Source organism: Fundulus heteroclitus, chromosome 9 (assembly GCF_011125445.2).
Source record: "Fundulus heteroclitus isolate FHET01 chromosome 9, MU-UCD_Fhet_4.1, whole genome shotgun sequence".
In the NCBI taxonomy this organism is placed as follows: Eukaryota; Metazoa; Chordata; class Actinopteri; order Cyprinodontiformes; family Fundulidae; genus Fundulus; species Fundulus heteroclitus.
In genome coordinates, this window is record NC_046369.1 from 8,608,223 (window position 1) to 8,634,298 (window position 26,076).

General features: G+C 40.4%; 2 protein-coding genes across 3 annotated transcripts; one reads left to right on the top strand and one right to left on the bottom strand.

Moving 5' to 3' along the window:
• Positions 1–811: 811 nt before the first annotated feature.
• dda1 (DET1 and DDB1 associated 1) lies at positions 812–7,245 on the bottom strand. 2 transcript variants are annotated; one of them, XM_012881424.3, is made up of 5 exons: positions 6,901–7,245; positions 6,379–6,459; positions 3,715–3,766; positions 2,613–2,674; positions 812–2,423 (listed from the first exon to the last, which is right to left on the bottom strand). In XM_012881424.3, exons 1-5 carry the CDS (start codon positions 6,907–6,909, stop codon positions 2,316–2,318), a joined length of 312 nt encoding a protein of 103 aa, XP_012736878.1. In that variant the 5' UTR covers positions 6,910–7,245; the 3' UTR covers positions 812–2,315. The 2 variants fall into 2 exon arrangements, with proteins under 2 accessions (XP_012736878.1, XP_012736879.1); XM_012881425.3 differs by having other exon boundaries at positions 812–2,420; positions 6,901–7,244.
• A 1,785-nt stretch (positions 7,246–9,030) lies between these two features.
• On the top strand, positions 9,031–25,289 carry abhd8b (abhydrolase domain containing 8b). Its single transcript, XM_012881422.3, has 5 exons — positions 9,031–9,328; positions 18,085–18,888; positions 19,904–20,074; positions 21,914–22,130; positions 24,189–25,289. The coding sequence occupies exons 2-5, from the start codon at positions 18,095–18,097 to the stop codon at positions 24,417–24,419; spliced, it is 1,413 nt and encodes a 470-aa protein (XP_012736876.2). The 5' UTR covers positions 9,031–9,328; positions 18,085–18,094; the 3' UTR covers positions 24,420–25,289.
• Positions 25,290–26,076: the final 787 nt, after the last annotated feature.

Here is a 26,076-nt window from a genome sequence, read left to right on the forward strand (position 1 = left end):
TCAGGGTCAGAATAAATATGGCTGTTTTGTGACGGCCTAGTTGAACGTTAAGCAGGGTCGAGTTATAGAAAAATTTAAGATTTCAATGTCTTTCAGAGCTGTTAACCATATTAAAAAAAAGGGGAGGTGTAACACACCTGCAAACCAGCAAAGACAGTCGTCCATCGAAACGGACAGGCTTAGAAAATAAAATAAATAAACGTCAAGAGGTCCATGGTAACACTGGAGGAGCTGCAGAGAGCCACAGCTCAGGTGGGAGAACCAGACAACTGCCGGCCTTGCAGTCCACAAACCTGACCTAAATAGAAGAGTGGTATGAAGAAAGCCGTTGCTGAAGATGTCGCAAGCCACATGCGGGTTTCAGGAAACCAAAAATCACACTTTAAGGCCTACATGCTGAGCTACATGTGGAGGAAAACTGAAGCCATCCCCACAGTGAACGGCTGCATCGTGCTTTTCTTTAGCATGAGAAGGCAGATGGTGCCAAACACCGAGCGACTCAGGCAGACAGACTGTAGGTCATAATTATCACAATTTACAGAAACAAACATGAACTCTATCCCTCGGTGTAAAACGAATGTGGACAGTTTTGATTTTAATTTGGACAAAAATAAACGTTTTAGCATCATTTACTGAGCTGTGACGGTTAAATCACTGAAAACAAACAGATATGGCTGGAATGTTGTATTTAGGTGTGTATTATTCATTCATCCATCTCTCCACCCAGCTTCATCAGAACCAATTTCTTCTGATTAGCAAAAAAGAAAAAAAGAAAAAAAAGATACACATTTAAAATACCACATGACAAAAATCAGGTTTCAGTCGAGCTTTATTTAGGCAAAGCTTAACTGAACATCTGATCAAACACACTGTATGGGAGCAAGGCCTAGGGTGGAGCTGAACAGTCTATCAGAGCAGAAGCATAACATGTTTTATGATTTAAAAAAAAAAAAAAATGCATATCTACACTGCTGCATCGGTTGATAAAATATCAGGAGGCTTCGACGTGACTGTTGGGCAGTGATAAGGACAAGAAGCTTCATTGCGGCGCTGCAGTTCATGACACCAGAATAAAGTGAAAGCAGGACTTGGACCGAACGCTGCTGCTCGACGTGCGTTCTGTGGCCGCACGCGCCACAACATCCCTTTTTAATCCCACTCTGCCATTATTCACGCCGGACCTCCAACTAAGCCCCCAGGGAGGCCGGGAGACGCAGAACGCAGCCAAGCCGGGGGGGGAGCTAAAGGAGATCCGAACTACGATGAGAAGTCGTAAGGCCTCTAGGCTGATAGATACCACAACACCCGTTTGGTTCTGTAACATAACATCCAGCTGTGAAAACAACAACATGCAAGCAAAGATAACATCCACAGGGCATCGGGGCGCTTCTTTTCCTACACTATGGGTATGGGTTTTTATTCAGGAGAACACAAACATAAACTAACCGATGGCGATTATTTACATAAAAAAAAATAAAAAAAAACTATTAAAATCATTCTTCACCCTTCCTCTCATGTAATTCCATTTTTTTTTAACCATCTGTGCCGTTTGCAGGTCTGTGCATCTGAATGTATCCGAATTCCTTCCTCTAAGAAAATCCCATGTTTCTATAGCCGCAGTCGACGAAATGCTAGATGTAAAAAAAAAAAAAAAAGGGCGTCTCAGACGGATGAACGACCTGAATCCTATGAGAACAAGTCCCAGAAAATAAAGCGGATCTGGACAAACTCACACATCTCATGGGGAGGGACTCTTCTTTGTGCTCTTCCTCCTCCTCCTCCTCCTCACAGTGCGCTCTTGGTTTTGCGGGGTCACCGAGGAGCTGAAGCGCCCCCCAGTGGGGTTAAAAAAGTGGGCAGTGAACGAGCGGGCGCTGCGGCTGGCTCGGCAGACGACGAGTTGTCATAAAATTAACGGCGTAAACAAAAAGCGCACTTCCCCACGGTGACTGAGAACTAAACACGTTTAGCTTCCTGCCCGTCTCCGGTTTAAACCTGCGCACTGGAAAAGTCGCTCGCACGCATCCACAGAAACGCTTACAGGCTCACAGGGGGAGGAGTCGACATGTTCTGTCAATCGGAGCCAAAAATAATAATAATAATAATAAAAAAAAACATACATTAAGATGGATTTTGACTCAATCTCAACACAGTCAAGCCAGGGAAATCCTGATCAGTGCATCTCTTTTCACAGCTACCACATGTTTTAATTCAGGTTCACCTAACCTTTCCTGTGTTCATATCACATTGGCTACACCCTGTATGTGCACACGTGTATCCTCATCCTCTCACACACACACAAGCGCGCGCGCACTTTAGGAATCCTCGTTCATCTCTTGGCTGTCTGTCCTGGCGATTTTCCTGGGGGGCGCCGGGCTGTCCCCCTCCACTTGTTCCTGTTCCCTTTTCTTTGCTGCATTCTGCTTAAAAACACAACATGTTGGAGAAGTCAATGCAAGCCGGACGCCGTAGTGAGAAGCCAGCTACTCCAAACCATATTTTACATAATGCCTTTTGTCACATAATTAACTGAGATGCAGAACCTGAGGTTGATTAACAACAATATTTGACTTAGGCTTTGGAAAAAGGTGTTAATAAAGGCATACGTTCACCTTTTTGTCCCACTGCTGATGCAGGTAACGCAGGAGGATGTTGGTTTTTTCTGTTACAATAACTGTAAGCACAAAAACGTATCAACTCAACAAGACTTTTTTGTTTATTTATATATATATATTGTTTTTCTGTTGTTTTTTTTTTGTCGCACTAGTGGCTCATTTTCACAAAGTAGGCTGACAGGAAAGGGGGTTTGGGAGAGGGGGGGGAGACACTTGTATAATCTGATCCAACCTGTATAATCTGATTCAATTTGACTTTGGAAAGTGTCTTGAGATGACATGTATCATGAATTGCCGCTATATAAATAAAATTTAATTGAATCTAATGTGGGAAAGGACCACAGGCCGGAATCGAACCCGGGTCGAGGACTACACTGCAAAAATAGAACTGAAAATAAGAAAAATCTTCTTGAAATGAGAGTATTTTTCCTTGATTTGAGCATGTAAATAAGATTATTTGCCAATGGAATAAGATTTTTGCACTTAAAATAGGAACAATTTATCTCCAGCATCTTAATTCAAGTGCTATGTATCTAATTATCTTATTTTAGGGGTAAAAATACTAATTCCATTGGCAGATAATCTTATTTACCTGCTCAAATCAAGGGCAAATACATTCATTTCAAGAAAATTCTACTTATTTTTAGTTCACTTTTTGCAGTGTAAGGCCTCCGTACATGGGTGGTGCTCTCTACCCCTGCACCACCAGAGCACGCCACACAAAAGCCATTCTTAAAGCAAATGGAAATAACAGTATGTATAACAGTATCACGTGTTGATAAATGCACAGATTTACACTTTGTACAAACTTTCTGTCCTCCTTTCCCTCTTACATTTTGCTTCTCTCCCTCCAAGTCTGAGTCTACATAACCACAACCCGTCAGCGATCCCCCGCCATCCCCCCCACTGCAGCCACTTAACTTCTGTCCAGCATCGTATAAACCAACACATTCAAAAAGCAATCTTCAGAAACCCACTGACTGTGTCGTTCTCACTTGTACTCTAAGTATTTATGTCCCCATAGTGCAGGCCGTAACAATAAATCTGTTGCGCAAGGCCGTCTCAAGCCGCGCCCTGTGATCCCGGTGATTGTACTCACTCTGTTCAGACGGGTATTCCCGTGTTGGAAGGTAAACAGAGGGCCTTCGATTCTGTACAGCAAAACAGAAAGTACAGAAAGAGACTCCTGATTTGCTGTAATTGTTGCAAAATACATACGTACACACAACGTAGCAACAGATAATGAATATGAACAGGCAAAAAAAAACAAAAAATAAATATTAATTAAGGGTTAGATAATCAAAATCTCCTTTTTCTCTTATCCAACTGGAATATTAAGCATTAACAATAGCGGTAATTAAACATAGTACATTGAGAAATGATTGTAGGCAACGACTGTCTGTAGCAGAGCAGCTTCTCTATAAGGGTGAAATGGGCAGTTACCCAGAGCAGCATTAGAAAGGGGGGGGGGGGTCCATTTAACTGGACTCCCTGAGTTCTGTTTGAGTTGGTGCATCCTTATTTTTCTGCTGAAGTGAGACAGAACACTTCAAAAACGGATCTAAAAATGAGTAAAATGTTCTTAAAATTAGTGTTTTTGTCCTAGATTTGAGCAGGTAAATAAGATTATATGCCAATGGAATAAGTATTTTGACCCTTAAAATAAGATAATTAGATATACTACACTTGAAATAAGATGAGAGAGATGAATTGTTCCTATTTTAAGTGCAAAAATCTTATTTACCTGCTCAAATCAAGGAAAAATACACCAATTTTAAGAACATTTTACTTATTTTTAGTTCCGTTTTTGCAGTGAACAGGTTACTGTCTGGGACTGTGAAGCCTCTGCCCCCACCCCACATCTGAGAGGAGCGCTTTTAAGGAGGTAAGATTGTGTTTTTAATTAAACTGAGCCCAGAACGAGTGCAGTGCAGTTTAACTCCTCCTGACATCGTCTCTGCCGTTCTAAGAGCCCCTCGGCGCTGCGCTTTGCTACACTAAGCCAGGAGGTGGAAAGAAATCGCATCCTCACAAACTGGAATTGCTTCTGCGGACGTCTGCGTCACGGAAGCAGGAAGAGAGAAGAAAACAAACGTAGCGCCAACAGAGAACCACAGAACAGCTAACACCTCTAGCTGGTCGTGTGCTGGATAGTTTGAGCGTCTTCGGGTAAAGCCGGAAGGATTTCTGCATCTGAGAGGGTTTTGGGGGAGGCTACACACCCTCAGGGGTAGTAAGACAAATATCCAAGGCGAGGTGAAATTTGTTTTTTTAATACCATTTCCTGTGGTGCTAATGTTTGATGTTTACTACAGAAGAGCTGTTGCTGTTACATTAAAAGCTTATCGTCCATCTACACTGTGCAGTTGCAGCAGCGGCATTTGTCTTCACTGTAGAAGACAATCCATCCTTATCTATCATGCTGCTTCAGTCACATGATCCATTAACAGTAAGAGCTGATGCATCGTGATAAACCTTTACGCCTTAGGAATGTCTCTGCATTTGCACACATGTTGCATGCTTTTAAACAAATGCTGTTCAAATTATAAATAAAAAAACTATGTTGGACTGCTAGGTAACAGGAAAACAATGTAAGGACATTATTGTCTTTGCATCCTCACAATAAGCCCAGTATTTCAGCCAGAGGAGCCCTCCAATAGAACCACAGGGGAAACACAGAATTGATATTTGATCTTGATCTTTGTCAGATGTGGGTAAGAAAGACAGAATCCATACGAGTAGCCAAACATATTGTTGGCCAGCAGAGTCTGAAAGCATGGCAAATGGAAAATATTAGCCTACATTGGATCCAAGCAATGTACCAACAGAGCCAACTCCTCACCGTCTGCATACATTGATTTTATTATGTTGTGCTCTGATGCAACTTCTTTTTTTAATTGAATTTAATGATTGCTGTTCCAGTAAGACATGCAGTTTACTTGACATTCTTAGATCTATTCAGTTTGTAATATTTTTTTTTAACTTTCGGAATTTAGTTTAGCAAATAATGTATTTATTTAATGATGGACTTTGATACAAACATCTGCTCTAGATTCTTGTGTTTTCTTCCATCTACCTTGCTCTTGTTAAAAAAAAAAAATGCTTTGAGCCAACACTGAAAGGAAACACCCCCCACTACCATTGCCACCATTAATATAACTTAAAAGTACAAAATGTGATCTCAGTAATAATTACTTGATTTAAATTAATAATGAAATCTGGTTAAACCGCAGATCTGTGAAAAGACTCACACACGCGGGGTGATGTCGCCTCCTGTCTTTATATAAATAACGACGGATTAAGACACAACTAGTTCTTTGAGACTTCTGTATGGTTATAATAAATTAATAATCTAATATACTGCAAATTTAACCGTTTTTTCCCCCACGAAAGTGTAACTTGGGACACAGCTGTTATTTAAATTACAGCCTGTTGGGGAAAAAAGAGAATATGGTGCAGATTAAATAAAATATGATGTGATCAAAGACCGAAATAGTGAGTTCTAGTTTGTTTTGTAAAGGAGCTAAAAAGATGAGCTAACCCATGAACTGGGTTTTGATTATAGAAACCACCGTCTGTCCCATATATGCTGAGGAATTTTACTATTTCCGGGGATGCTGGATGACAGCTTTGGTTCATTAGGCCGGTCGGGAGAAATCTGCTGTTTAAACACTTTCAACACAGTTACATTTGCAATCAATCCAACAGATCCAACCAAGAGCTACTATCATCTTTTTCCAAACATGTGATCCGTGTTACTTACGGATGCTTTACAAACGGAGTCTGCGTGGAATCTGCTGAAGTTGCTCTTATTGTAGACTGGAAGTCCTTTTAAGAAATCAGCCTGAAGGAAGAGATAAGAGACGGATATAAAATCATTCTGATTGTGAAGGATCCCCCCACACCCTACTCTAAACAACAGGTCTTTTACTTTCACTTAGCTGAAATAGGAGATAGACGTATCCAAAATTAGCATCTGAGCTGGATATCAGTAATGTTGTTTTTTTAAATCAGGGCGTCCCCTTCCATTTACCATCCTAGAAACGTAAACTTGTTCAGCTAATGTCCCTAAAACGTCAACTGTGACCTGCCAGCTGAATTGACGGCTATTAGCCGGAGCGGAACAAAAGCATTTAAAGAACAAAAAATGCCGGTTTGGCCTGAATAAAACGAGCAGGTGTGGCTACCAGCAAGCTAACTCCTAGCTACTCTTAGAGCGGCAGCTCCACAAAACCTCTGGATTTCAGCGAAAAGCTTGAGCACCAAACGTCAGTACAGCCAGTACCTTCTCCATTATGACGGTGGCAGAAATGTGGCACGTCGACTCGCCGACTTGTGGGCTCGACTCGGCGTTTGTTGTCCTGCTCCTTATGGCCGCGATGGCTAACAAGTCCACCGAGGCAGCTAACCTGATGAATTCTTTTTTTTTTTTTTTTACTGAAAAACACAGTAACGACCTTCACATACAGCTCATGGTGTCCATTATATTTAGACAAATATCCGGGTGTCAACTAAAAACGATCCGGCGCTCATAAAACAATTCAATCCAAGCTGACATCCCATACGATCGTTAAGCTATTTACATGACTCCGTCGGCTAACTGATAGCTTAACGGCAGCGGGGACATTTACATGGCCACGCCCTGGAAAGCGGCGATTGGTTTAGCCTTCAACCCACGTGACGGGAGCTTGACCAGACAGCCAATTGGGAGGTAGATCACGACATGGCCTGTTTTTTTTCCGTCCCAAAACTTTATTTATCTTCTCCTACAAAAATGAACAGGAAAAAAAAGATTGACAACAGCACATGTGCACAAAATGATATTCTACTAAGACGATTACATAAATGAGAATATTAACATAACAGTACGTTTTGATTCCTTTCATTCAGATGCATTAACAATACGTTTTGGAGATACAGCAATGTAGTATATTCTGCCTTCCAAGTTGTAGTTTACTATACATATAAATAGAAATCCACCAGACCATCGAAGCTTAAGAGGGAACAATAGAACTTTGCTTTATTCAGACGAAACTTTCCTAACAACAGCATTAGATTAATTACATAACTTACAGCTTTATCATTACGTTTAATATGCAGGCCTGATATTGAAGGTCTGTTGAGTTTTTTCTTAGAAAGAAATCTCCATGTCGCTCCAAAACTCAGAAGCGAGAAGAAAACACTGAGAAAATAAATGTATTAAAGTTTCTGGCTCAGCTCGACAAAAAGTGAAATTTTCATCCAAGTGTTTGAACATTGAAATTGTATAATTGTGTTTTGTTTTTTTTTATTTCCGTTATTTGAAATATACATCCATGGCTTCCAGATCATACAATCCTATGGATGTTTTTGTCATGTTTGAATGTAGCCTAATGATGAAGCCGTTTTTTTTTTTTTCAGGATCCAACCAATCGGCTTGTCTCAATAAACAGAGCCAACTCTCTTCACAAATCTGTTCATTAAGAAATTTGACAGGCCCTTACACTAAACACACACAACCTCTCCCCGGGAGCCTAGGCATTTACCGATGATGGTGTCAACCCTGACAATACCTTCATAAAGTTTACCACAATGGTGGAGCTCATCTCTCATATGTGAGGAGACACCATGGCTGGGGTCACCAGGGTCGCGGTTTGCTGATAACTTGGGCGTCTTAGACCTCTACAAAGTAATAGTTAACTTCAGGAAGAGGAAGAAGGAATATGTTGTTGGCTGCACCAGAGAACACCTTCCTGGATTTATTGGAGCCCATGACTGAACAAGTCCCAGACCAACACACTATTTGTCTTGTTTTGCTGTTAAACTGTTTTATTGTTTTTAAATGTTCTTTTTTGTTTCTACATTCTATCCCTACTTGCTTTTATTCCTATATTTTAATCATGTAAAGCACTTTGCATTGTCTCTGTACTGAATTGTGCTATATAAATAAATTTGCCTTGCCTTGCCTTGTGGTTAATATGCGGTGTGGTACATAGTTCTGAAATTCAAGGGGAATTATATATGAGTTACAAACATTTATAAAAGTGTGAAAATTATGGTGTGCATTTGGGTTCAGTTCCCTGTTTCCTCTCATACCCTAAATAAAACCCAATTGGGCCAATATATGCATGTTCTGAAAAGCCAGGGTAGCCTATCTGGACAGATCGCCAGTCCATCAGGACAACATGAAGGACAAACAACATTTATGGGTAATTTAGAGAAAACCAATCAACCTAAAAGTCAAAACCAGGACCCTTTTGCTGCAAGACGACACTGGCACCAACCACTCCACTCTGCAGCCAATATTTTAAGAGATTTTCTCAAATAAACAACTTTTCTCCCTTGAACAGTTTGAACAGCTGTAATTTCCCCGCACCCACCAGCAGGGGGCAGCTCTTCACATGCGCACCGAGGACCAGAGAGGCAGATGGATTTGAACCCCCTTCTGACACAGACTGGGAGCTCTGGAGCGTTTCCAGCCGCCTCCCGGTACGAAGCTGCAGGACGGAGCTCCTCTGTGATATCTGGATCCACCTCTGGCCCATAGAGAGACATGCTGTCAGCTGGCACATACTGGCCGGCCGCCATGTGGTGGCTCCCGACAGGCCAGCGAAATCCAGATAAATTAGATTATTGGATTGGCTACAACAGATTATAGCTCTCCTTCGATGCTTCATAAGAAAACGGCAGCAGTTTGATCATAGGAAGTTGAATGACATAGAGCCTTGATAAAGGTAAGCGTTCACTTTTGTGTAATTATTGTGTTAATTAGATTAATATATGTAGTTTTGTTAGTTTAACGTGTTTGGTTTAAACTCTGCGGATAGGTTCCCGCATTAACGCCAAGCGGAGCTGCAGCTACGCCAGACAAACGGATTATTTTAATGTTTCTTTAAATTAGATATTACATTTGATTTCCGTTCAAATTGGTTTTACTGTTTCAGGTAAATAGACGGAAAGATGCCCACATAAGCAAAAGAAATACAACAACAACAAAAACAAAAAACAAAACAAAACAGTGCAGCTGGATCTGAAATGTTCGTTTATTTCTCAGTTTAAAACACGCTTTTATTCAAATATTGTGTCGGATTAACCGTTATTGTCAAAGACACATTAGACGTTATTGTTCCAGTTTTTGTCAAAACAACAAAAAAATGCGTTTATAAACAAATTGCCTTTAAATTTAAGACATTGAAACAGGCAGAAATACTGGTCATTTAGTGTTTTATTCATATAACCAATCTGACATCAACTATATGCGGCTGTATAGTGATACATTTAATTAAGTAAATTAACATATTTATATGTTTACTATGTCTCTATAGTGTAACATAGCACTGGTTATTTTAGATTGTACCCTAATATAGTAAACTGGTGTGCTTGTGGCATTTAATAACATCATAATAGACTTTAACAAATCAGGTGTACATCAACAGTGAGTTTATTGTTGTTGTTCTGCTGGCAGGTTGCAGCCTCTGCTAATTTCCTGGGCACCAGTCCCTGCTGTGATTGTGCGTAACATGTGTAGTGTTATGTCATAACCTTTTACAGCCAGTGACAACAGAAGCAGTGCAACCTGCGTAAAACACATGTGGATTAAAGCACTGTTTAGGTTCATATGCTCAGGGTCACAATGGGGGTGGATCAACAAAGTACACCAAACCAAACCAAAGAAACAAAATGTTTCTATATCTTCTTTTTCTATTCTAGGTTTGTAATTTACATTATTCTTAGAGATGATAGTAATGTGTTGTTTGAATCTAAAACTATTATTTAATTTAAAAGGGATCTGCTGCAGAGTTAAACAGAGATGTGTCAGCAATAGTGTAAGCGTTGAACTACAGTGTCTTGGAAAAGTTTTCACCCCCTTTGGCATTTTTCATGTTTTGTTACCTCACAACTTGTAATTAAAATGGATCGTATGAGACTTTGCACCATTTCATCAACGGAACATCATTTTTTAATTATAAAGCAGACAACAAATGGGACAAATTAACAGCAAACTTCAGCATTGATAACTGTTCAATCCCCACCTAACATCAGTACTTTGTAGAGCCACCTTTAGCTGCAAACAGCTTCTAATGGTTTTAGATCAGTCTCTATGAGCGTCCCTCATCTTGTCTCTGGGATTTTTGCTGATTCTTCAAGGAAAAACTACTCCAGCTCCTTCATGTTGGGTGTTTTTTTTTTTTTTTTTGCTTGTGAACAGCAATCTTCAAGTCTAATCACATTGGATTGCGGTCTGTACTTTGACTAGGCCATTCCAATACATTCAAATGTTTCCCTTTAAACGGCTTGAGTGCAGCTTTAGCAGTATGCTTCGGGTCATTCTCCCGCTGGAAGGTGAACCTCTGTCCCAGTCTAAACTCACGGGCAGACTGACACTGGTTTTGCTCAAGAACATCCCTGTATTTGGCATCATCCATCTTTCTCTTGATTGAACCAGTTTCCCAGTCCCTGCTGCTGAAAAACACCCCACAGCATGATGCTGCCACCACCACATTTCACTGTGAGGATGGTGATCTTGGGGTGTTGGGTTTGCACCAGACATCTTTGTGGACAATGGACATCCTTGGTGGATGAAAAGTTTAATTTTAGTCTCATCTGGCCAGAGCATCTTCCTCCTTGCCATGTTCTTTTTGGCAAACTCAAAACATGCTTTCTTATTTTAACACTAAATAATGGCTTTTTCTGCCCCTTTTCCCTACAGCCCAGCTCTATGGAGTGTGTGGCTTACTGTGGTTCTATGGACAGATTGTTTAGTCTTTACTGGGGAGCTCTGCAGCTCCTTCAGGGTTGCCGCCTCTCTGATTAATGCCCTCCGTACCCAGTCTGTGAGTTTTGGTGGCCTGCCTCTCTTGGCAGGTTTCTTGTGGTACCATGTGTTTTCTGACTTGTATTTCTCTTTGTCCCTGACTTGTTTGTGGAGCTCCTTGACGCCTCTTGCTCAGTGGTTTGCCTCTGGGGCCTTTCAGAAAAGGTGTGTTTATACTGACACTTTGGTTTCCCACAGGTGGACCTCATTTCACTTACTATGTGATTTATGATCAGAAGATCATGAAAAATTAGATTGTTTCAGTAATTATATAAAAAAAAATGAATCTTGTATATTATATTCATTAATTACACACAAATGTGTTCTGCACGGCCACTTTTACTGCTAAAAGGCAAGGTTTTATGGAAAATAAATGTAATCATTTAAGGGTGCGTAAAGGCTTAACTTTTAACAAATGTCTCTCAGGATTTTAACGTAAGGGTTTCATGCCCTAATATTCAGAGTTTTAATACTTAAGCTTAATTTGAGTCTGGAACATGAATAAAACAGAGGAATTTAAAGTTTTGGCATCACTTCTGTGGTCCGTCAGCTTTTGACGTCTAGAACTGCAGCGATACAACCGCAACCATTGTGCTAATCTTGTGGTCCAGAATGAGGCTGTTGGCTCACACATGGAATCCACTTGGACTTTGGTTCATGTTAGTTCCAACATTTTTGCTCTGCTTTCCAGGCACCCTCAGCTCGACGGCTGGGATTCTGGCCATAGGACTGAAAGGCCTGTGCTTCTAAACCACCAAGGGTTTTATTAAAACATTGAGTGATTTATATATGTGTTCTGAAGCAGACAGAGGAAGGTACTCCTTGTGCTTGGATTTAGTTTTTGTTCTTTTGGGTGCTGTGGCCAGCTTAAGTGGCAGTGGAGTTGAGGCGTGATGCTCCATATTTTTCAAACCTTGCTGCCTTTTTACAACATAATTATTGTCCAGAGATGTCCTGTGTGTCTATATTGTTGGCTTCTCCCCTAATTCCTGCTGGAGATGGGAACCAGACATCCCCAACCCCCGCCATATAGACTGGTATGGTTCTTTCTTGAGGGTACCCAAAGTGTAATCACACCATTGAATAAAAAGACAGTCAACGTCCAGGGTTTAACAATTTACTCACCATTTAAAGTTATCCTACCGTGAATTATTTTTATAGCTTTTCAGATTAATATCAGATGTAATATCAAAATAAGATTATTTATATATGAAAGAATTTAATGTCCAATCTTCTGTTTATCTTGATTAAAAACAGCCCAGAGGCAGCCTCCTCCTGTCTGAGTCCCTGTATTTCAAGAGAAATTCTGACTTATGATTTTGTGAGCTTAAATTTTGGTCCCAAATAAACAAATACAAATTGTTTGTATTTGTTTATGATCAGAGAGAAATGTTTATGTGCAACAGCTCCTGATAATAAGGTTAATAAACTCTGAAATGATTTTTAAGCTTTGAGCCTTTTGAGGTGTCAATTAGATTTGATAATATACCTGCAACTGTAAACGTGTCTAGTAATCAAAATCATACACACACAGACTGGTCTTCTCTTTCTGTTATTATTATGCCTGTACTGATCAATTGTTATGTAAGACTACATTACCAAGAGAGGCAGTTAAATACACGGACTGCAACTACTCAAATATCCATCACAAAACTGACATATCCTTGTTATTTTCTGATGTAACTAAAGTGTTATTGGAAGCCAGCCTGCCTTACAATAAAAGTGATATAATGATCAAAATTAGGCCTGGTTGGAACACATATGTGTCTCGATATCATGCTGAAGCCCGTGAAGCTTCTACTTCTTGGGCTCTAGCAGGTAAACCTAGACAGGGTTTTTTATATTTGAACCTCAAAAGTTGACAAATGCAAAATATAAATATGCTATACGATTCATCAGAAGGAATGAGCAAACCATGAGTGCTGGTTCTTAGGCTAAAAATCTGATAGGTAAGGACAAAAAAGCCTTTTGGAATGAGGTAAAGACTATTAATAATAGTAAACGCTCTTTTCCCTCGTCTCTGGGGCGAATCTGATTGTCGATCATTGGCAACAGCAAAGTATTTACTTATATTCAGAGTCAACCCTACCAGGTTGACAATGTTAATTTTGTGGAAACTATCAGAACCCATCAAGCGATCAATAAAACTTGTGTGCAAATAAATCTACAGAAATGGATCTTAGTTTTGCTGAACATCTCAAATATGCAAGTTTAAGGTTAGCTCCTCTTCTTGCTTGTGCTTCACTGGTTTTTATTATGCATGGCTTTGTTCCTGACTCCTTGATGAAGGTGCTTCTAGCTCCTGTGATTAAAGACAAAGCAGGAAAAGTTGGCTGCTCTGATAATTATTGTCCCATTGCCCCTTGCAAGTACACTGTCTAAAATCTTTGAACTAATTCTCTTGCCAAGATTTGAAAAACTAATAATGTCTATAGACAATCAGTTTGGGTGCCAGTCTAAACATGGCACTGATCTGTGCCTATATGGTCTAAAGGAAAGATTGAGTAAATATAATAGCAAGAACTCTACGATTTTTCTCTGTTTCTTAAATGCCACAAAAGCTTTTGATCGTGTAAACCATAGAAAACTATTTCTAAAACTGAGTGAAGCTGGTGTGCTTAAATATATAGTCAGTTGTCTGTCTAACTGGTATCCCAATCAAATCATGCAAGTCAGGAAAACTGTGTCTGCAGTAACAGAGTCAGACAAGGAGGCATCCTATCCCTGCATTGTTCAATTTTTATATGAATGACCTTTCCAAACTTCAGAAGTGTTATTCTGATATGTCGCACTAAAGAAGATAAATGTCTGAGATCTTACTGAAAGTATCAAATTAAGTAAAATATCTTGGTCATGTGCTGACAGACTGTTTATCAGCTGATGAGGACATTTACCGTCAGGTTTAAATGTTATAAACCCAAGCTAATGTCCTAGCTCGGAAATTTGGATATCGTTCTGATGAAATTAAACTGCAGGTGTTTAGATCATATTTTACTTGACTGTATATGGTGCAATCATAAAAAAGCCAGTCTTCACAGATTGAAGGTGGCTTATAATGATGCATTAGGACTTTTGTTAAAGAAGCCCAGATGGAGAAGTGCCAGTGAACTGTTTGTGTCCCTAATATCAGGTCTTTGGTGGCTGTTTTAAGGAATCTTATCCATACATTTATTTGCTGACTAAATTAGTCCAATAACACAATTATCCTACTGTTGACTAACATTAAATATAGTGCAGTGAGATATACATATTGGAAATATTGGTATGACTGCCTCCTAAAAGATTACTCTTTTTGTGCATTTTCTTCTATGTACTTTTCTTTGTCATTGTGTGATTTGGACTACGAGTCTGTAATAAATATATCTATCTATCTGGCCGAGAAAAATACAGTTTAAATTAGATTATATTTGGTTAAGATTGACTGATTCATTATTGATGGACTGTCAGATTAAAAAAAGCTGTAATTGTCTTTTTCAACATCTTAAAGTCAATGCAGGAGTGTCCAAAGAATGACGCTCCAGCCATTTGTTATGTATTTTGTGTGGCCCAGGGCCCAATTAAAGAATGGGGTAAACTTGGCCTGCCAGCACAGGTGGTTGTTAATGAACACTTTTCTAAGGCTAGAAATTGATTGACAAATTAAAATGTTCTTAAATGAAGAAAGAAAAGTATTAGTCTTTAATTAACCACTTCTTTGCTTTCATTTTGATGAGACATCCAGCTACTGTTTTCAAAGACGAGGCTACCCATATCCTGTCCTGGGTAAACAATCCTAGACCGAGGACAGAGAAAATAATCATGCCTAAAAGTTAGTCAGATTTACTAAACTTTTACTGCTTTGGTTCTTACAAAAAAGACCACATTGTTTTTATCATGAAAATAGTATCTGTTTAGTTCGTTTCATGTTTTTGCAAGTAAAAATTAAAGAGTTGCATAATAATGTAATGAAAAAATGTCTTTTAACTTCAAGATTCTGGCCCATGTGGAAACACAGTCAACAGGATCAGCTATTTATAGAAGCTACAGTGAAGGACTATGGGACTTTGTGAGCTACATCACTGTTTCATCTTTCAGTAAAAATAATTACCAAGACACAGTTTGTAAAACCCAAAGACCACAAACAGAAAGTAGGATACACCTCATACTACGTGTCTGATAAATCTGGGTCTTGTTCTCCTCTTATTGATACTAAAACAGGCACACCACCCGGCACAATAAACCTGTTCAGACCGTGGACCTGCAACTGTAGGCAGAAAGCAGATGAAATCAGCCAGCAAAGCAGCGGGGCTGCATCGCTTTGTGCCCCTAATCCCCAAACAAAAGCAGCAGCAGCAGCTCATGGGTAGCAAATTTAGAAAAAAAAATGCAGGTACTGAACCAGCAGGTGTGACTGTTTTTCATCAAGACGAGATGGACAGACATGTTGTTTGTACTTAGACAGAGTTTAATCCCCTCCAGCAGGGGAGGGGAGCAACAGGAAGGTAAGATAATGCCACCAGCAGAGAGACTTGCAGACCATGCCTGGCTGCTCTGCTCTCTCTACGGCTGATTAGCAGCTGAAACCAAACCTGTGGCTCTCTGTGTTTTACAAAAGAGCTGAACTACACTGGATGCAAGTTTTCTGGAATATTAATCAACAAACTAGTAACAAACTAGTATGTATTGTAATTAACTTTAAACAGAAGGTTATAAAACTCATTTGGACCGCCGTTTGTTTGCTTCCTTTGTTGTTAGTTGGATTACCAACACTGTACCCAGAGACATCACAATTTCTACGCATTTACCATTTGATTGTGTTAATATTGTTTGTATAAACTTTAAAATTGAGTGAAAGTAGTACTCAAATGATCTTGTGATGTCCTTTAATTTCATAAAAAATTAGCTGATAGCTGGTTTGTTTCCTCGTGGGTTTGTCTGGCCCTTTGGCTGACTGCGGCGCTGCAGAGGGATCACATGGCGGACAGCTTTAACTCAGGGAGCTATAACTGTCTGCAGCTATTTATATCCCCAAATGTTGCCGTAAGAAATGATGCTCAGGAAATCACAAGGGCTTCAGTAGTAGCGAGATGCCTGACTGAAAAGCAGAGCTAAATATTTCATGTAAAAAACTTCTAAAGAAGATTCTTAAAATTACAATTTTGTTGAGATATCTCCCATTACAATTTTAGTGCTGATGTTCACACAGAACATTATAAATATATATTAAGTAATCTTCTTTTGATCTCTTGATAAAGAACATATGTTTGCATTGTTTCTCCTTACAACCACAACCTGTAATGTGTTTTATTAGGGGTTTAAGTGATTAGACAAACACAAAGTGGTGCATAAGGGTTAAGAAGAAGGAAAAGAAACCGTGGTTTTGAACATCGTTTTGAAAAGAAACTGTGTGATCCACCAATATTCAGCCATTCTGAGTCAATACTTGCAGCTACAGCTGCAAATCTACTGGTGTACTTATGTCTCTGCCAGCTTTAAAAACCTCTTTTTGCCCATTCATCCTTTAATAAACAACTCAGCCTCTGTCAGATCAGATGGAGAGCATTAGTAAACAGCTAGTTTTAAGTTATACCACAGATTCCCAATTAGTTTTAGATATTGACTGGACCATTCTAACACATAAATGTGCTTTGGTCTAAACCATCAGACTAAATATGCCACAGGCTTTAAGGACTCCTATGTGCTATATGTACTGTCTTATCCATTTCCAAATCAGTTTTGATCTAAACTTGATCTAAACAAAGCCACATTCACACGTTCCCACCCTAATGCCCCCTCATGCAAACGCTCATAATCACACACGACAATAGTGCACACACACATGCACTCAACACACACATTCTATCCTCCTAGGTCAAGGTACAGATTCATCCAGCCCACACACCTGGAAGGTGATCCCCATCACCCGGATGGAGGAGAGCAGGCCTTTCATTTCTTTAAATTCACTTCACATCAACAGCTGGATGGTTGAAATGCTGGTTTTGGAAGGGTTAAAGCAGGCTAACATTAAACTTCTGAAGTCTCAACAAAATTGAAAATCTATTTAAATTAACTAATTAATTTTTTTTCATTCTTTCCCTTTTATCTTATCTTTCTTTCACCTTTACTCTTTCTTTTTTTTTCTTCTTGTTCTTCCATTTCCTCTCCTGCGTTCCCATTGTAGTGTCCACATAATTTGAAATACTCCCTGCATGAATTATAATAAAACTATTTAGATGCATAAATCAAGCAGAGCACTATGGCGAAAGCTGTACAGCTCCACTTGTGAAAGTAAAATCTGTTTTTTTGGCATTAAGACAACAATTCTTATTGCCACATTGCCAGACAGGACACTGACATTTTTTTTTAAATTAATAAATGGCCAAACATCCAGTAAAATTTTTGCCAGAAGCTTGATGGTGGCTACAGAAAGGCTGTGGCTTCTCTGTAAGGTGCCGCAGGTTTTTTTTTTTTACACAAATGTTAGTTAGAGCCTGTTATTGTGTGTGAAATAGAAAAAGTTAACAATTCGAACTTGTTCACCTTATTTTTGTTCTGTTAAAACTCTTGAAATGAAGTGTTGTGCAGTAATAGTGACGGCCGTATTGAGTGCAGGTAAACCTCTACATTCTGTTAGTTGGAAGCCTGTTGGTGTTCTTTCTGTCTGACCATTGCTGTTTCTCTATGAATGTGTTACAGACTGGCAGCCATGCTGACCAGCTTTATTGAAGGCCTCCTCTGCTGCCTCACCTCCAAACCGGCCAACACCGTGGCTCCCGTGGAAACCTCCGAACCCGCCGATGGCTACGAGTTCGTGGAGGTGAAACCAGGCCGTGTCCTGCGGGTTCGACACATCATCCCTGACAGACCGGTGGTGGAGGAGCCCTCGCTGGGTGGGATCGTAAGCTGCAAAAGAAAGATCACAGTCTACCGCAACGGACAGCTGTTCATCGAGAACCTGGGCGAGAGGGCGAGCGCGGAGCTGAAAACCTGCCAGAACGGAGAGACTGAACCCAACAGCACCGTGGAGGTCGAGCTCACAGACTGCCGCAACTCTTCGCCCCCTGTCAGCATCCCGGAGGCCCGCTCAGAGTCTCTGACAGCTGGGAACAACGGGGCGTCGGAACCCGGGTCAGCGGGAGAGGCGCCCGCCGCAGGACAGGCCGAGCAGTCCCAGCAACCGCGGAAACGAAGGAGGAAGCCGAAGCGCGCCGTGGTGATCGACTGTGAGAGGAGGATAGCAGCGTGTAAAGGAACACATCCAGATGTGGCGCTCTTCTTCATCCACGGGGTGGGCGGGTCACTGGACATCTGGGGGAGCCAGCTGGACTTCTTTTCCCGACTCGGGTACGAGGTGATTGCCCCGGATCTGGCAGGCCACGGAGCAAGCTCGTCTCCACACATAGCTGCAGCGTACACCTTCTACGCCCTGGCTGAGGATGTGAGACTAATCTTCAAGAGATACGCAAAGAAGAGGAATATCCTCATAGGACATTCATACGGGTAGGCTTCATGTTGAAACACTTACTCCCTTTTCTCTCCTCTTTCACCTTTTCTCCTTTTTGTCTCTTCCACCTTCTTGGTTCAGTGTCCATATAACATGAAATATTCCCTGCATAGATTATAATAAAGCTTCTTGCATGTATAAAACCAGCGGAGCACTATTGCTAATGCGGTAAGGCTTCGCTTGTGAAAGTAAAATCCGTTGGGCTCTTTTTGTCATTAAGACAACAATTATTTTTACTACATTACCAGACAGGACACTATAAAAAAAGCACTTACTGCAGAAGAACAAGACGGTTCATTCATGTAGTTTCAGGATATTCTTTATAGGGCTGGACGATAATTTAACAACAATATATATCGATCGATAGACGTATATCGATGATAGAAAAAAAAGGGTCAATAAAAAGTTCAATAGGATAACAGATTTCCTTCCTTTTGCATTCTAGCAATGCAGGTTAATATTACAATCATTTAACCCTCTCAACCAATCACAACGCAGATCCAGGACCGCTCTATCAACAAGATCCACCCCCTTCAAAGAGTTCAGAGAGCACACGTTCTATTTTCTTTTTTAAAAACTTGGTTTTGGTAAAAAATTGGTTGAATAAAGGGTTGAGTTTAAATTCAGTGTTTGTGTGTCTTAATCAAAAAACAGGTCGCTAAGCAACAGCATAAAATGGCCAGGGTTGCACTTAAAATACATGTTTTGAATTTGTTGATAAGTATCAATGTCGATCAATATGTTTTCTATTTTATCGATATGCTTTTGTTCTATATCGTCCAGCCCTAATTCTTTATGAAAAACCAATTAAAAGATACCTGCTAATTATTCCTGGACAGACATATTTTATCTAACAAAAATAAATACTAATGGGGTTTTTTTTGGTCTGCATCTCAGTTTTGTTCAACATTTTTTGTGCAAGAAAAAAAACAAACACATCACGTTTGTTCTATTTAAGCATTTTATCACAGGATGGTTATTTATTACCCATGTTCTGTTCCCATTCCCCAGCGTGTCTTTCTGTACGTTCCTGGCTCACGAGTTTCCAGACCAGATTCACAAGATGGTGATGATCAATGGTGGTGGTCCCACAGCCCTGGAGCCCAGCCTGTGCAGCATCTTCAACCTGCCCACCTGTGTGCTTCACTGCCTTTCCCCACTGTTAGCCTGGAGCTTTCTCAAGTAAGACATCTTTTAAGTCAGATTAGGGATCAAAATGGATGATTTAGAAAATCCTTTATTGTCCCTCAGTGGGAAATTCAGGCGTACCTGCAGGAAAGTAACAGGGAAAAGGAAGTATGCAGGTTGACACAAGGGTGAAAATGAAAGAACAAGAGACTTTACAGTAAGGGGAAATTTACAACATAAGAAATACTATACAGTTAATATTTTTTTTAAAATAGCATACTGAAAAAAATAAGAAATGTGCAACTTAGTAGAGTGATTTTAAGATAAATGCACAAATACAAGATTTATTTTGTCATCAGTATTGCTTTGAGTCATTTTAAGTTGTTGGCTTGAATCTGATCTTAGCTAAAGGGCAATGGCTGTTACAGTTCATAGAACAACGTGGTTCTACAGAACATGTGGAGTCCAGGCCAACTCTTGACCTAATGCCTCCAGAGATATCCAAATTGCTAACCTTGCAGGCCATTACTGACCTGCTTTCCTTCTCTGTTTCATAACACTAGTCGGCATGTTCCATTACAGGGTTTTCCAGCCACTGCGTTAAGGGCAGCGGGCATAAAATCACAGACAGAGGAGAGACAACAGGGATTGGGTGATACTTTGTTCAGGAAAACCAAATATTTTGATGTATAATCTGTGAATCAACCCCAAAACAGAGGCACTTCACACCACTTTACCCCATTCAGTTTTTTTTGTAGTATGCAGTGGGACGGTATAATGAACAACCAATGACTTATCCACTTGTAGTTTCGGCGTCCTTCAGCTTGGATGACAAAATTCTCTGAGAAATAAAAATGGCAGATTTGCGACTGGTAAACTAGAAGTCTCTGACCTTGCTCAGCACTTCCGCAGCAAATACTGTGATATAATTGTTCAAAAAACATAATTCAAAATAGAGAAAACTGAAAGGCTTGAAAAATATGAAAAAAGAATACAAAGATATCTACGCAGCACATGGAGAGACTACATTCGCATTTCCTGCAATCCTAGAGATTCCTAGTACACAACAAAATGTATTTAAGCGCTAATAGATTTTGCATTGTACGTCCCCTGTAATATCTAGAAACATACACTGTGGTCCAATGAAGCTAAAATTAAAGTGCTCCTTCATGATAAATATTGGAATAAAGGGGAAGTTGGCAAGTCTGAGAACACCATCCCAACTGTGAAGTATGGGAGTGGCAGCATCGTGTTATGGGGGTGATTTGCTATAAGAGTCACTTGTGCACAAATTCAATTATGCAACGAGGAAAGAACATTACAGGAAAATTGAAATGACATCTCAAGTTAAAGCTTAATTACAAACGGGTCTTCCACATGGAGATTGAGTCCAAACATACCACCAAATTAGTTATAATGTGGCTTAAACACGACAAAGTCACTGTTTTACAGTGATAATCCCAAAGCCCTGACCTCAGTGCTATAGAAAATGTTTAGGCAGAGCTCAGTAGACGTGTGGATGCAGGACGGCCCACAAACCTGACCCGTTTAGATCAGTTCTGTCAGGAGGACAACATTACAGAAAATTATTGTGAGAAGCTTGTAGACGGAGACTCAAAACCTCTCTGTCCCGGGTCATATGGTTTAAACCGCCACTCTACCAACTATTAAAGAAGTGTATGTACTTGACGAATGTAATAAAAAAAATCTGTTTCTGAATAGAAATAATGTAGTGATGCTGACTGACAAAAATCAGGAAATGGTTATTCTGACTGAATACCAGACAGTAAGCCGTGTAAACAAAGCCACGTGTCTTGATCTGCAGCGTATGGAAGCATCTGTTCTCATCTCTACGTTTGTAAATTAGATACATCTCTGCTTCTGCCTCTGCAGGGCTGGCTTCGCTCGGCAGGGGGCCAGAGAGAAGCAGTTGCTGAAAGAGTACAATGCCTTCAATGTGTCGTCATTCGTGTTGCGTGCCATGATGAGCGGTCAGTACTGGCCTGAGGGGGACGAGGTCTATCACGCCGAGCTCACGGTGCCCGTCCTGCTGGTTCACGGCATGCACGACAAGTTTGTCCCTGTAGAGGAGGACCAGCGCATGGCTGAGGTATGGACCCACCGAGGCTCTGAGTCCAGAGTCCAAACAGGGAAACGGATCTTGTTAAAGTCGAGGTTTTAGTTAGGGTCAAAAACAAGCACAAAACGACAGAAATTTACGGCTTAAAAACAGTGACGTGACGGCCCCAAAGGAAGGTCGGGTATCTCTATATAAATTAATTGTATTTGGAGGACTGTATCATTTCTGGAAGTACATCTATTACTCTTATATCATTTATAGAGTAGATATAAAGGAATAATAATCTAAAGAACATTACTACTGCAGCAACCACATTTTACAAACTTATGATGGTCAAATATCAAATAGATTTACAAGGATAATTAGAACCTAAATGGTGGCTACTGTAAACACCCAGCTGAATATTCCAGCTTGTTATAGCTGCAGCATGCTGTATCTTTGCAACCTGCAATCCAAATACCCTTTCTGAAAACAGTTCAGCTCCAAGTTAAGCACCTGGAAGGAATCTAGATGCAGTGCGGAGCGGACAAGAGCGCGGGAGGCTGCATCCTGATGGGGGGGGGGCGTGTTGCAGGCAGTTTCTGTAGCACATCCCAGGTCAAAACAGTGAGGGGAGGAGACGCGACACAGAGGATGCCCTGCAGGCACATAAAGCAGCATCACAATAATCGGTTTGACAGAAGTCCCATCCTGGTATGGGCATGAGGCCAGTCTGTCATGCCTTTGATGTGGCCGAGACAGGATGAGGAGACCTTTACTGACCAGCATCGAACATCTGTCGTCTCACATTGCAGTGCGAATGCACCCATATTACCTTATCCTCATGTGTTCCTATTATAATCTTTCAGTTTCTGGAAATGTGGTTTAATGCATTTAAGGGCATCCTCTGAGTTTGGTGACTTTCAGTGTCTACCTGTACTGACTTTTGTTTGATGGAGAAACTACAGAAAGAAAAGAAATGATGATTTTCAAAATACTTTACAGTTAGAAATCTGACAGTATGGTTGAATTGGTATTCAGCCCTCTTTACCCCAAAACGTCTAAATAAAATCCTGTGCATGCAATAGCCATCAGAAGTCGGATGATTAGGATATGGAGTCTTGATAATTTCCATTCTGTGAAGGTCTTTACAGAATATTAGGAACATAGGAACTATGTCATATGGGACCAGACCGTCAGCAAAGACAAGCAGGCTAATATTACTGACAGAAATATGCTGAGGTTCTATAAGACTGTAAGAAAGTAGAGCCAAACGAAAAGGTATCTTTTCTTTCTTCCCATTACGTTAATGACTTCTTTGGATATGGTCCCTCCTCACTTGGTGGTTGTCTCCCTCTAGTGGTCTGGAACGCTTCAATTTTTTTAGAGCAAGCGTGCAGCTTTGTTTTAACTTGATGTTGTTTTTGGTACTTTCAGTACAAATGTACTGGTAGATTTGTTGCGCGTTTGCACGTGTCGGCCACTGTAAAAAAAACAACACTTATAGTTATAGCAAAAGGAGTTTGTGTAAAGCACTTACTACAAATGCACAGCCCACTTTTCTGTGTGGTTAAATAACCGCTCCAGAAAGATGTGCTACTTTCTGTTAGGTCTATTACATAAAATCCCAGTAAACTGCATTGAAGTTTGTTGTTACAACCACAGATCAGATAGTTCTACAAAGCTTTGTACCCGTTCTACACACTTTAACTCCTTGCAAACTGAATCCTTTACATACCCGTCACTGGTATGCATGTGTGCCAAATTACCTTCAATTTGGAGGAATCCCTCTGGGTTCTAGACTTAAGAAGTGTTTTTTGTAAGTTTGTGAATATTTCTCAAGAGTTAATAAGGACCTAAACACTTTTAAAAGGACAGTTACTCATTTCCTACTTGTTATTTAGCCTTTTATAAAAAGAATGCACTTAATCAATTTAGCCAGTAATTTTGCTTCATTTCCATGTGAACACATAAAACTAAAATATACTTGAAACAGATGTAGGAGTTCAGATCTTTGGCCTGTGAACAATACGGAGCCACAACATTCAACATTGTCACGTTTCATGAAGATCATCGACTGTAACTCTCACTTTTTGACTTTTCTGCCAGATTCTGTTAATGGCGTTCCTGAAGGTCTTGGAGGACGGCAGTCACATGGTGATGCTGGAGTGTCCCGAGGTTGTCAACACACTTCTGCATGAGTACTTCCTCTGGGAACCGATCAACCTTCCGCCGCCAAAGAAAGAGCCCAAAGCCCGTCCGGAGACCGCCAAAGCTCAAACCGACAACACCATTTCTGAGCCCACCAAGGTCCGGCCTGCGACGGCCAGGCAAAATTAACCAAACGGAGAGGGAAGAGACAAAAGAATGCAACCGACTAAGGCTAAAACTGTATCAGAGGTGTATGTGAATCCTGGATCATGCACTTCCAGCAGAACAGAGCTGGTTTGAATCAGATAGAGAGCCAAAATGGCCAATTTATCTGAGCTCCTCTGGGTGAAAGTTGGGTTTGTGGAGGTGAGGCATTACCAGGACTTTGGGTTTGGTTTCAGGTGGTGTTTGAGGAAGAGTGCAGCTCACAGGAGCTTAACCGTTCAACAGAGGATGATGTGGGTGTGCCTTGAAGTGATCAGGAAAATTTGAAAAGTCACACAACAAAACAGTGGTGAAATTCAACCAAGTGATCCACTAGGTCAGTAGCTATGATGGCTATGTTATGAACGTTGTTATGAAACTGGCAGGTCCAGAAGGGAAACAGGGACATCTTTGTCACCAGCAGCACTTTCCATCGCGTTCTTGGGGATCCCAAGGTGTTGCCAGGGAAGCTCGTGGTCTCCTCCCAGGAAGACGTGTCCTGAGAACCTCCAAAGGGAGGCACCCAGGTGCCCAGATTCCCAAACTTCAGCTAACTCCTTTCACTGTGAAGGAGTAGGACCTCTGCTCTGAGCTCCCCCCAGATGACCGAGCTCCTAATCCAATCTCTAAGTCTGAGTACAGACAGCGTACAGAGCGAAATCAGTCCCTTCTGTCCAGGATCTCATTCGTTAGAGAATTACTGGCTCTGTATCTGATGGTTTTTGGTTCAGCTACAAATCAGAGCACAGTCCGCATTACTACGCATGAGGCCCCAGTACATCTACACATCTCGCTCCATCCTGCCGTCACTCATGAGCAAGGAACCAATATACAAGAACTCATCCACTTAAGGCAGAGACTCATCCACTTAAGGCAGAGACAGACACTAAGGCACCGACCTGGACTTTTGAATCAGCATTTTTGAATTCATTGTGTCCTGATCTTTTTTAGGCTGAATTTGTCAACAGCTCAGATTGAATTTTTTTTGTAAAACTGCTGAATAACATTTTTAGAGCATCAGAAATAAAACATTACATAATAAAAATGAGGAGAGTGTCAGCCTCATCTAGAAATAAATGTGATTATCCTCTGAGTAGTTTTGCACTGTGGACCAGGAGTTTATAAAAACATTAGTTAGACATGTTGGTACTCACTTGCTGTACAGTAGTTATTGCGATATAAGCGGGTGCTGTGTAAAAAGGGTGCTAGAGGGATCGCTGCTTATGTCGTCTTCAGGTGGAAAAAGTGATAACGGAGTAACTTAGTCGGTGCTGCTCAGGACAGAAGTGAAAGTAAAGTTTCATGTGATGATGTTCGATCAACCATACGCTACTAAATTTAGCTTTCGGAAATAAATTTGTAATGAATGCAAGCAATTTCTAAAAAAAAATAGATATATTTATGTATTAAAACTATGAACGAGTGGGTTGCAATTCAGACCAAATTATTTTTAAAGCCCATGAGGCAAAATCATTATATTTTTCTATAAAAAAACAGTGTATTTGACTATAATTTTCTATTGAACATTCATGAAAAAAGGTTTAAGAAAAGTTAAAAAAGGATAAATATTGAAATAAATAATGGCCTTCATGCAAAAAAATTAAATAAATTAATAAATTCTGATATTTTTCATCTTTCTTCA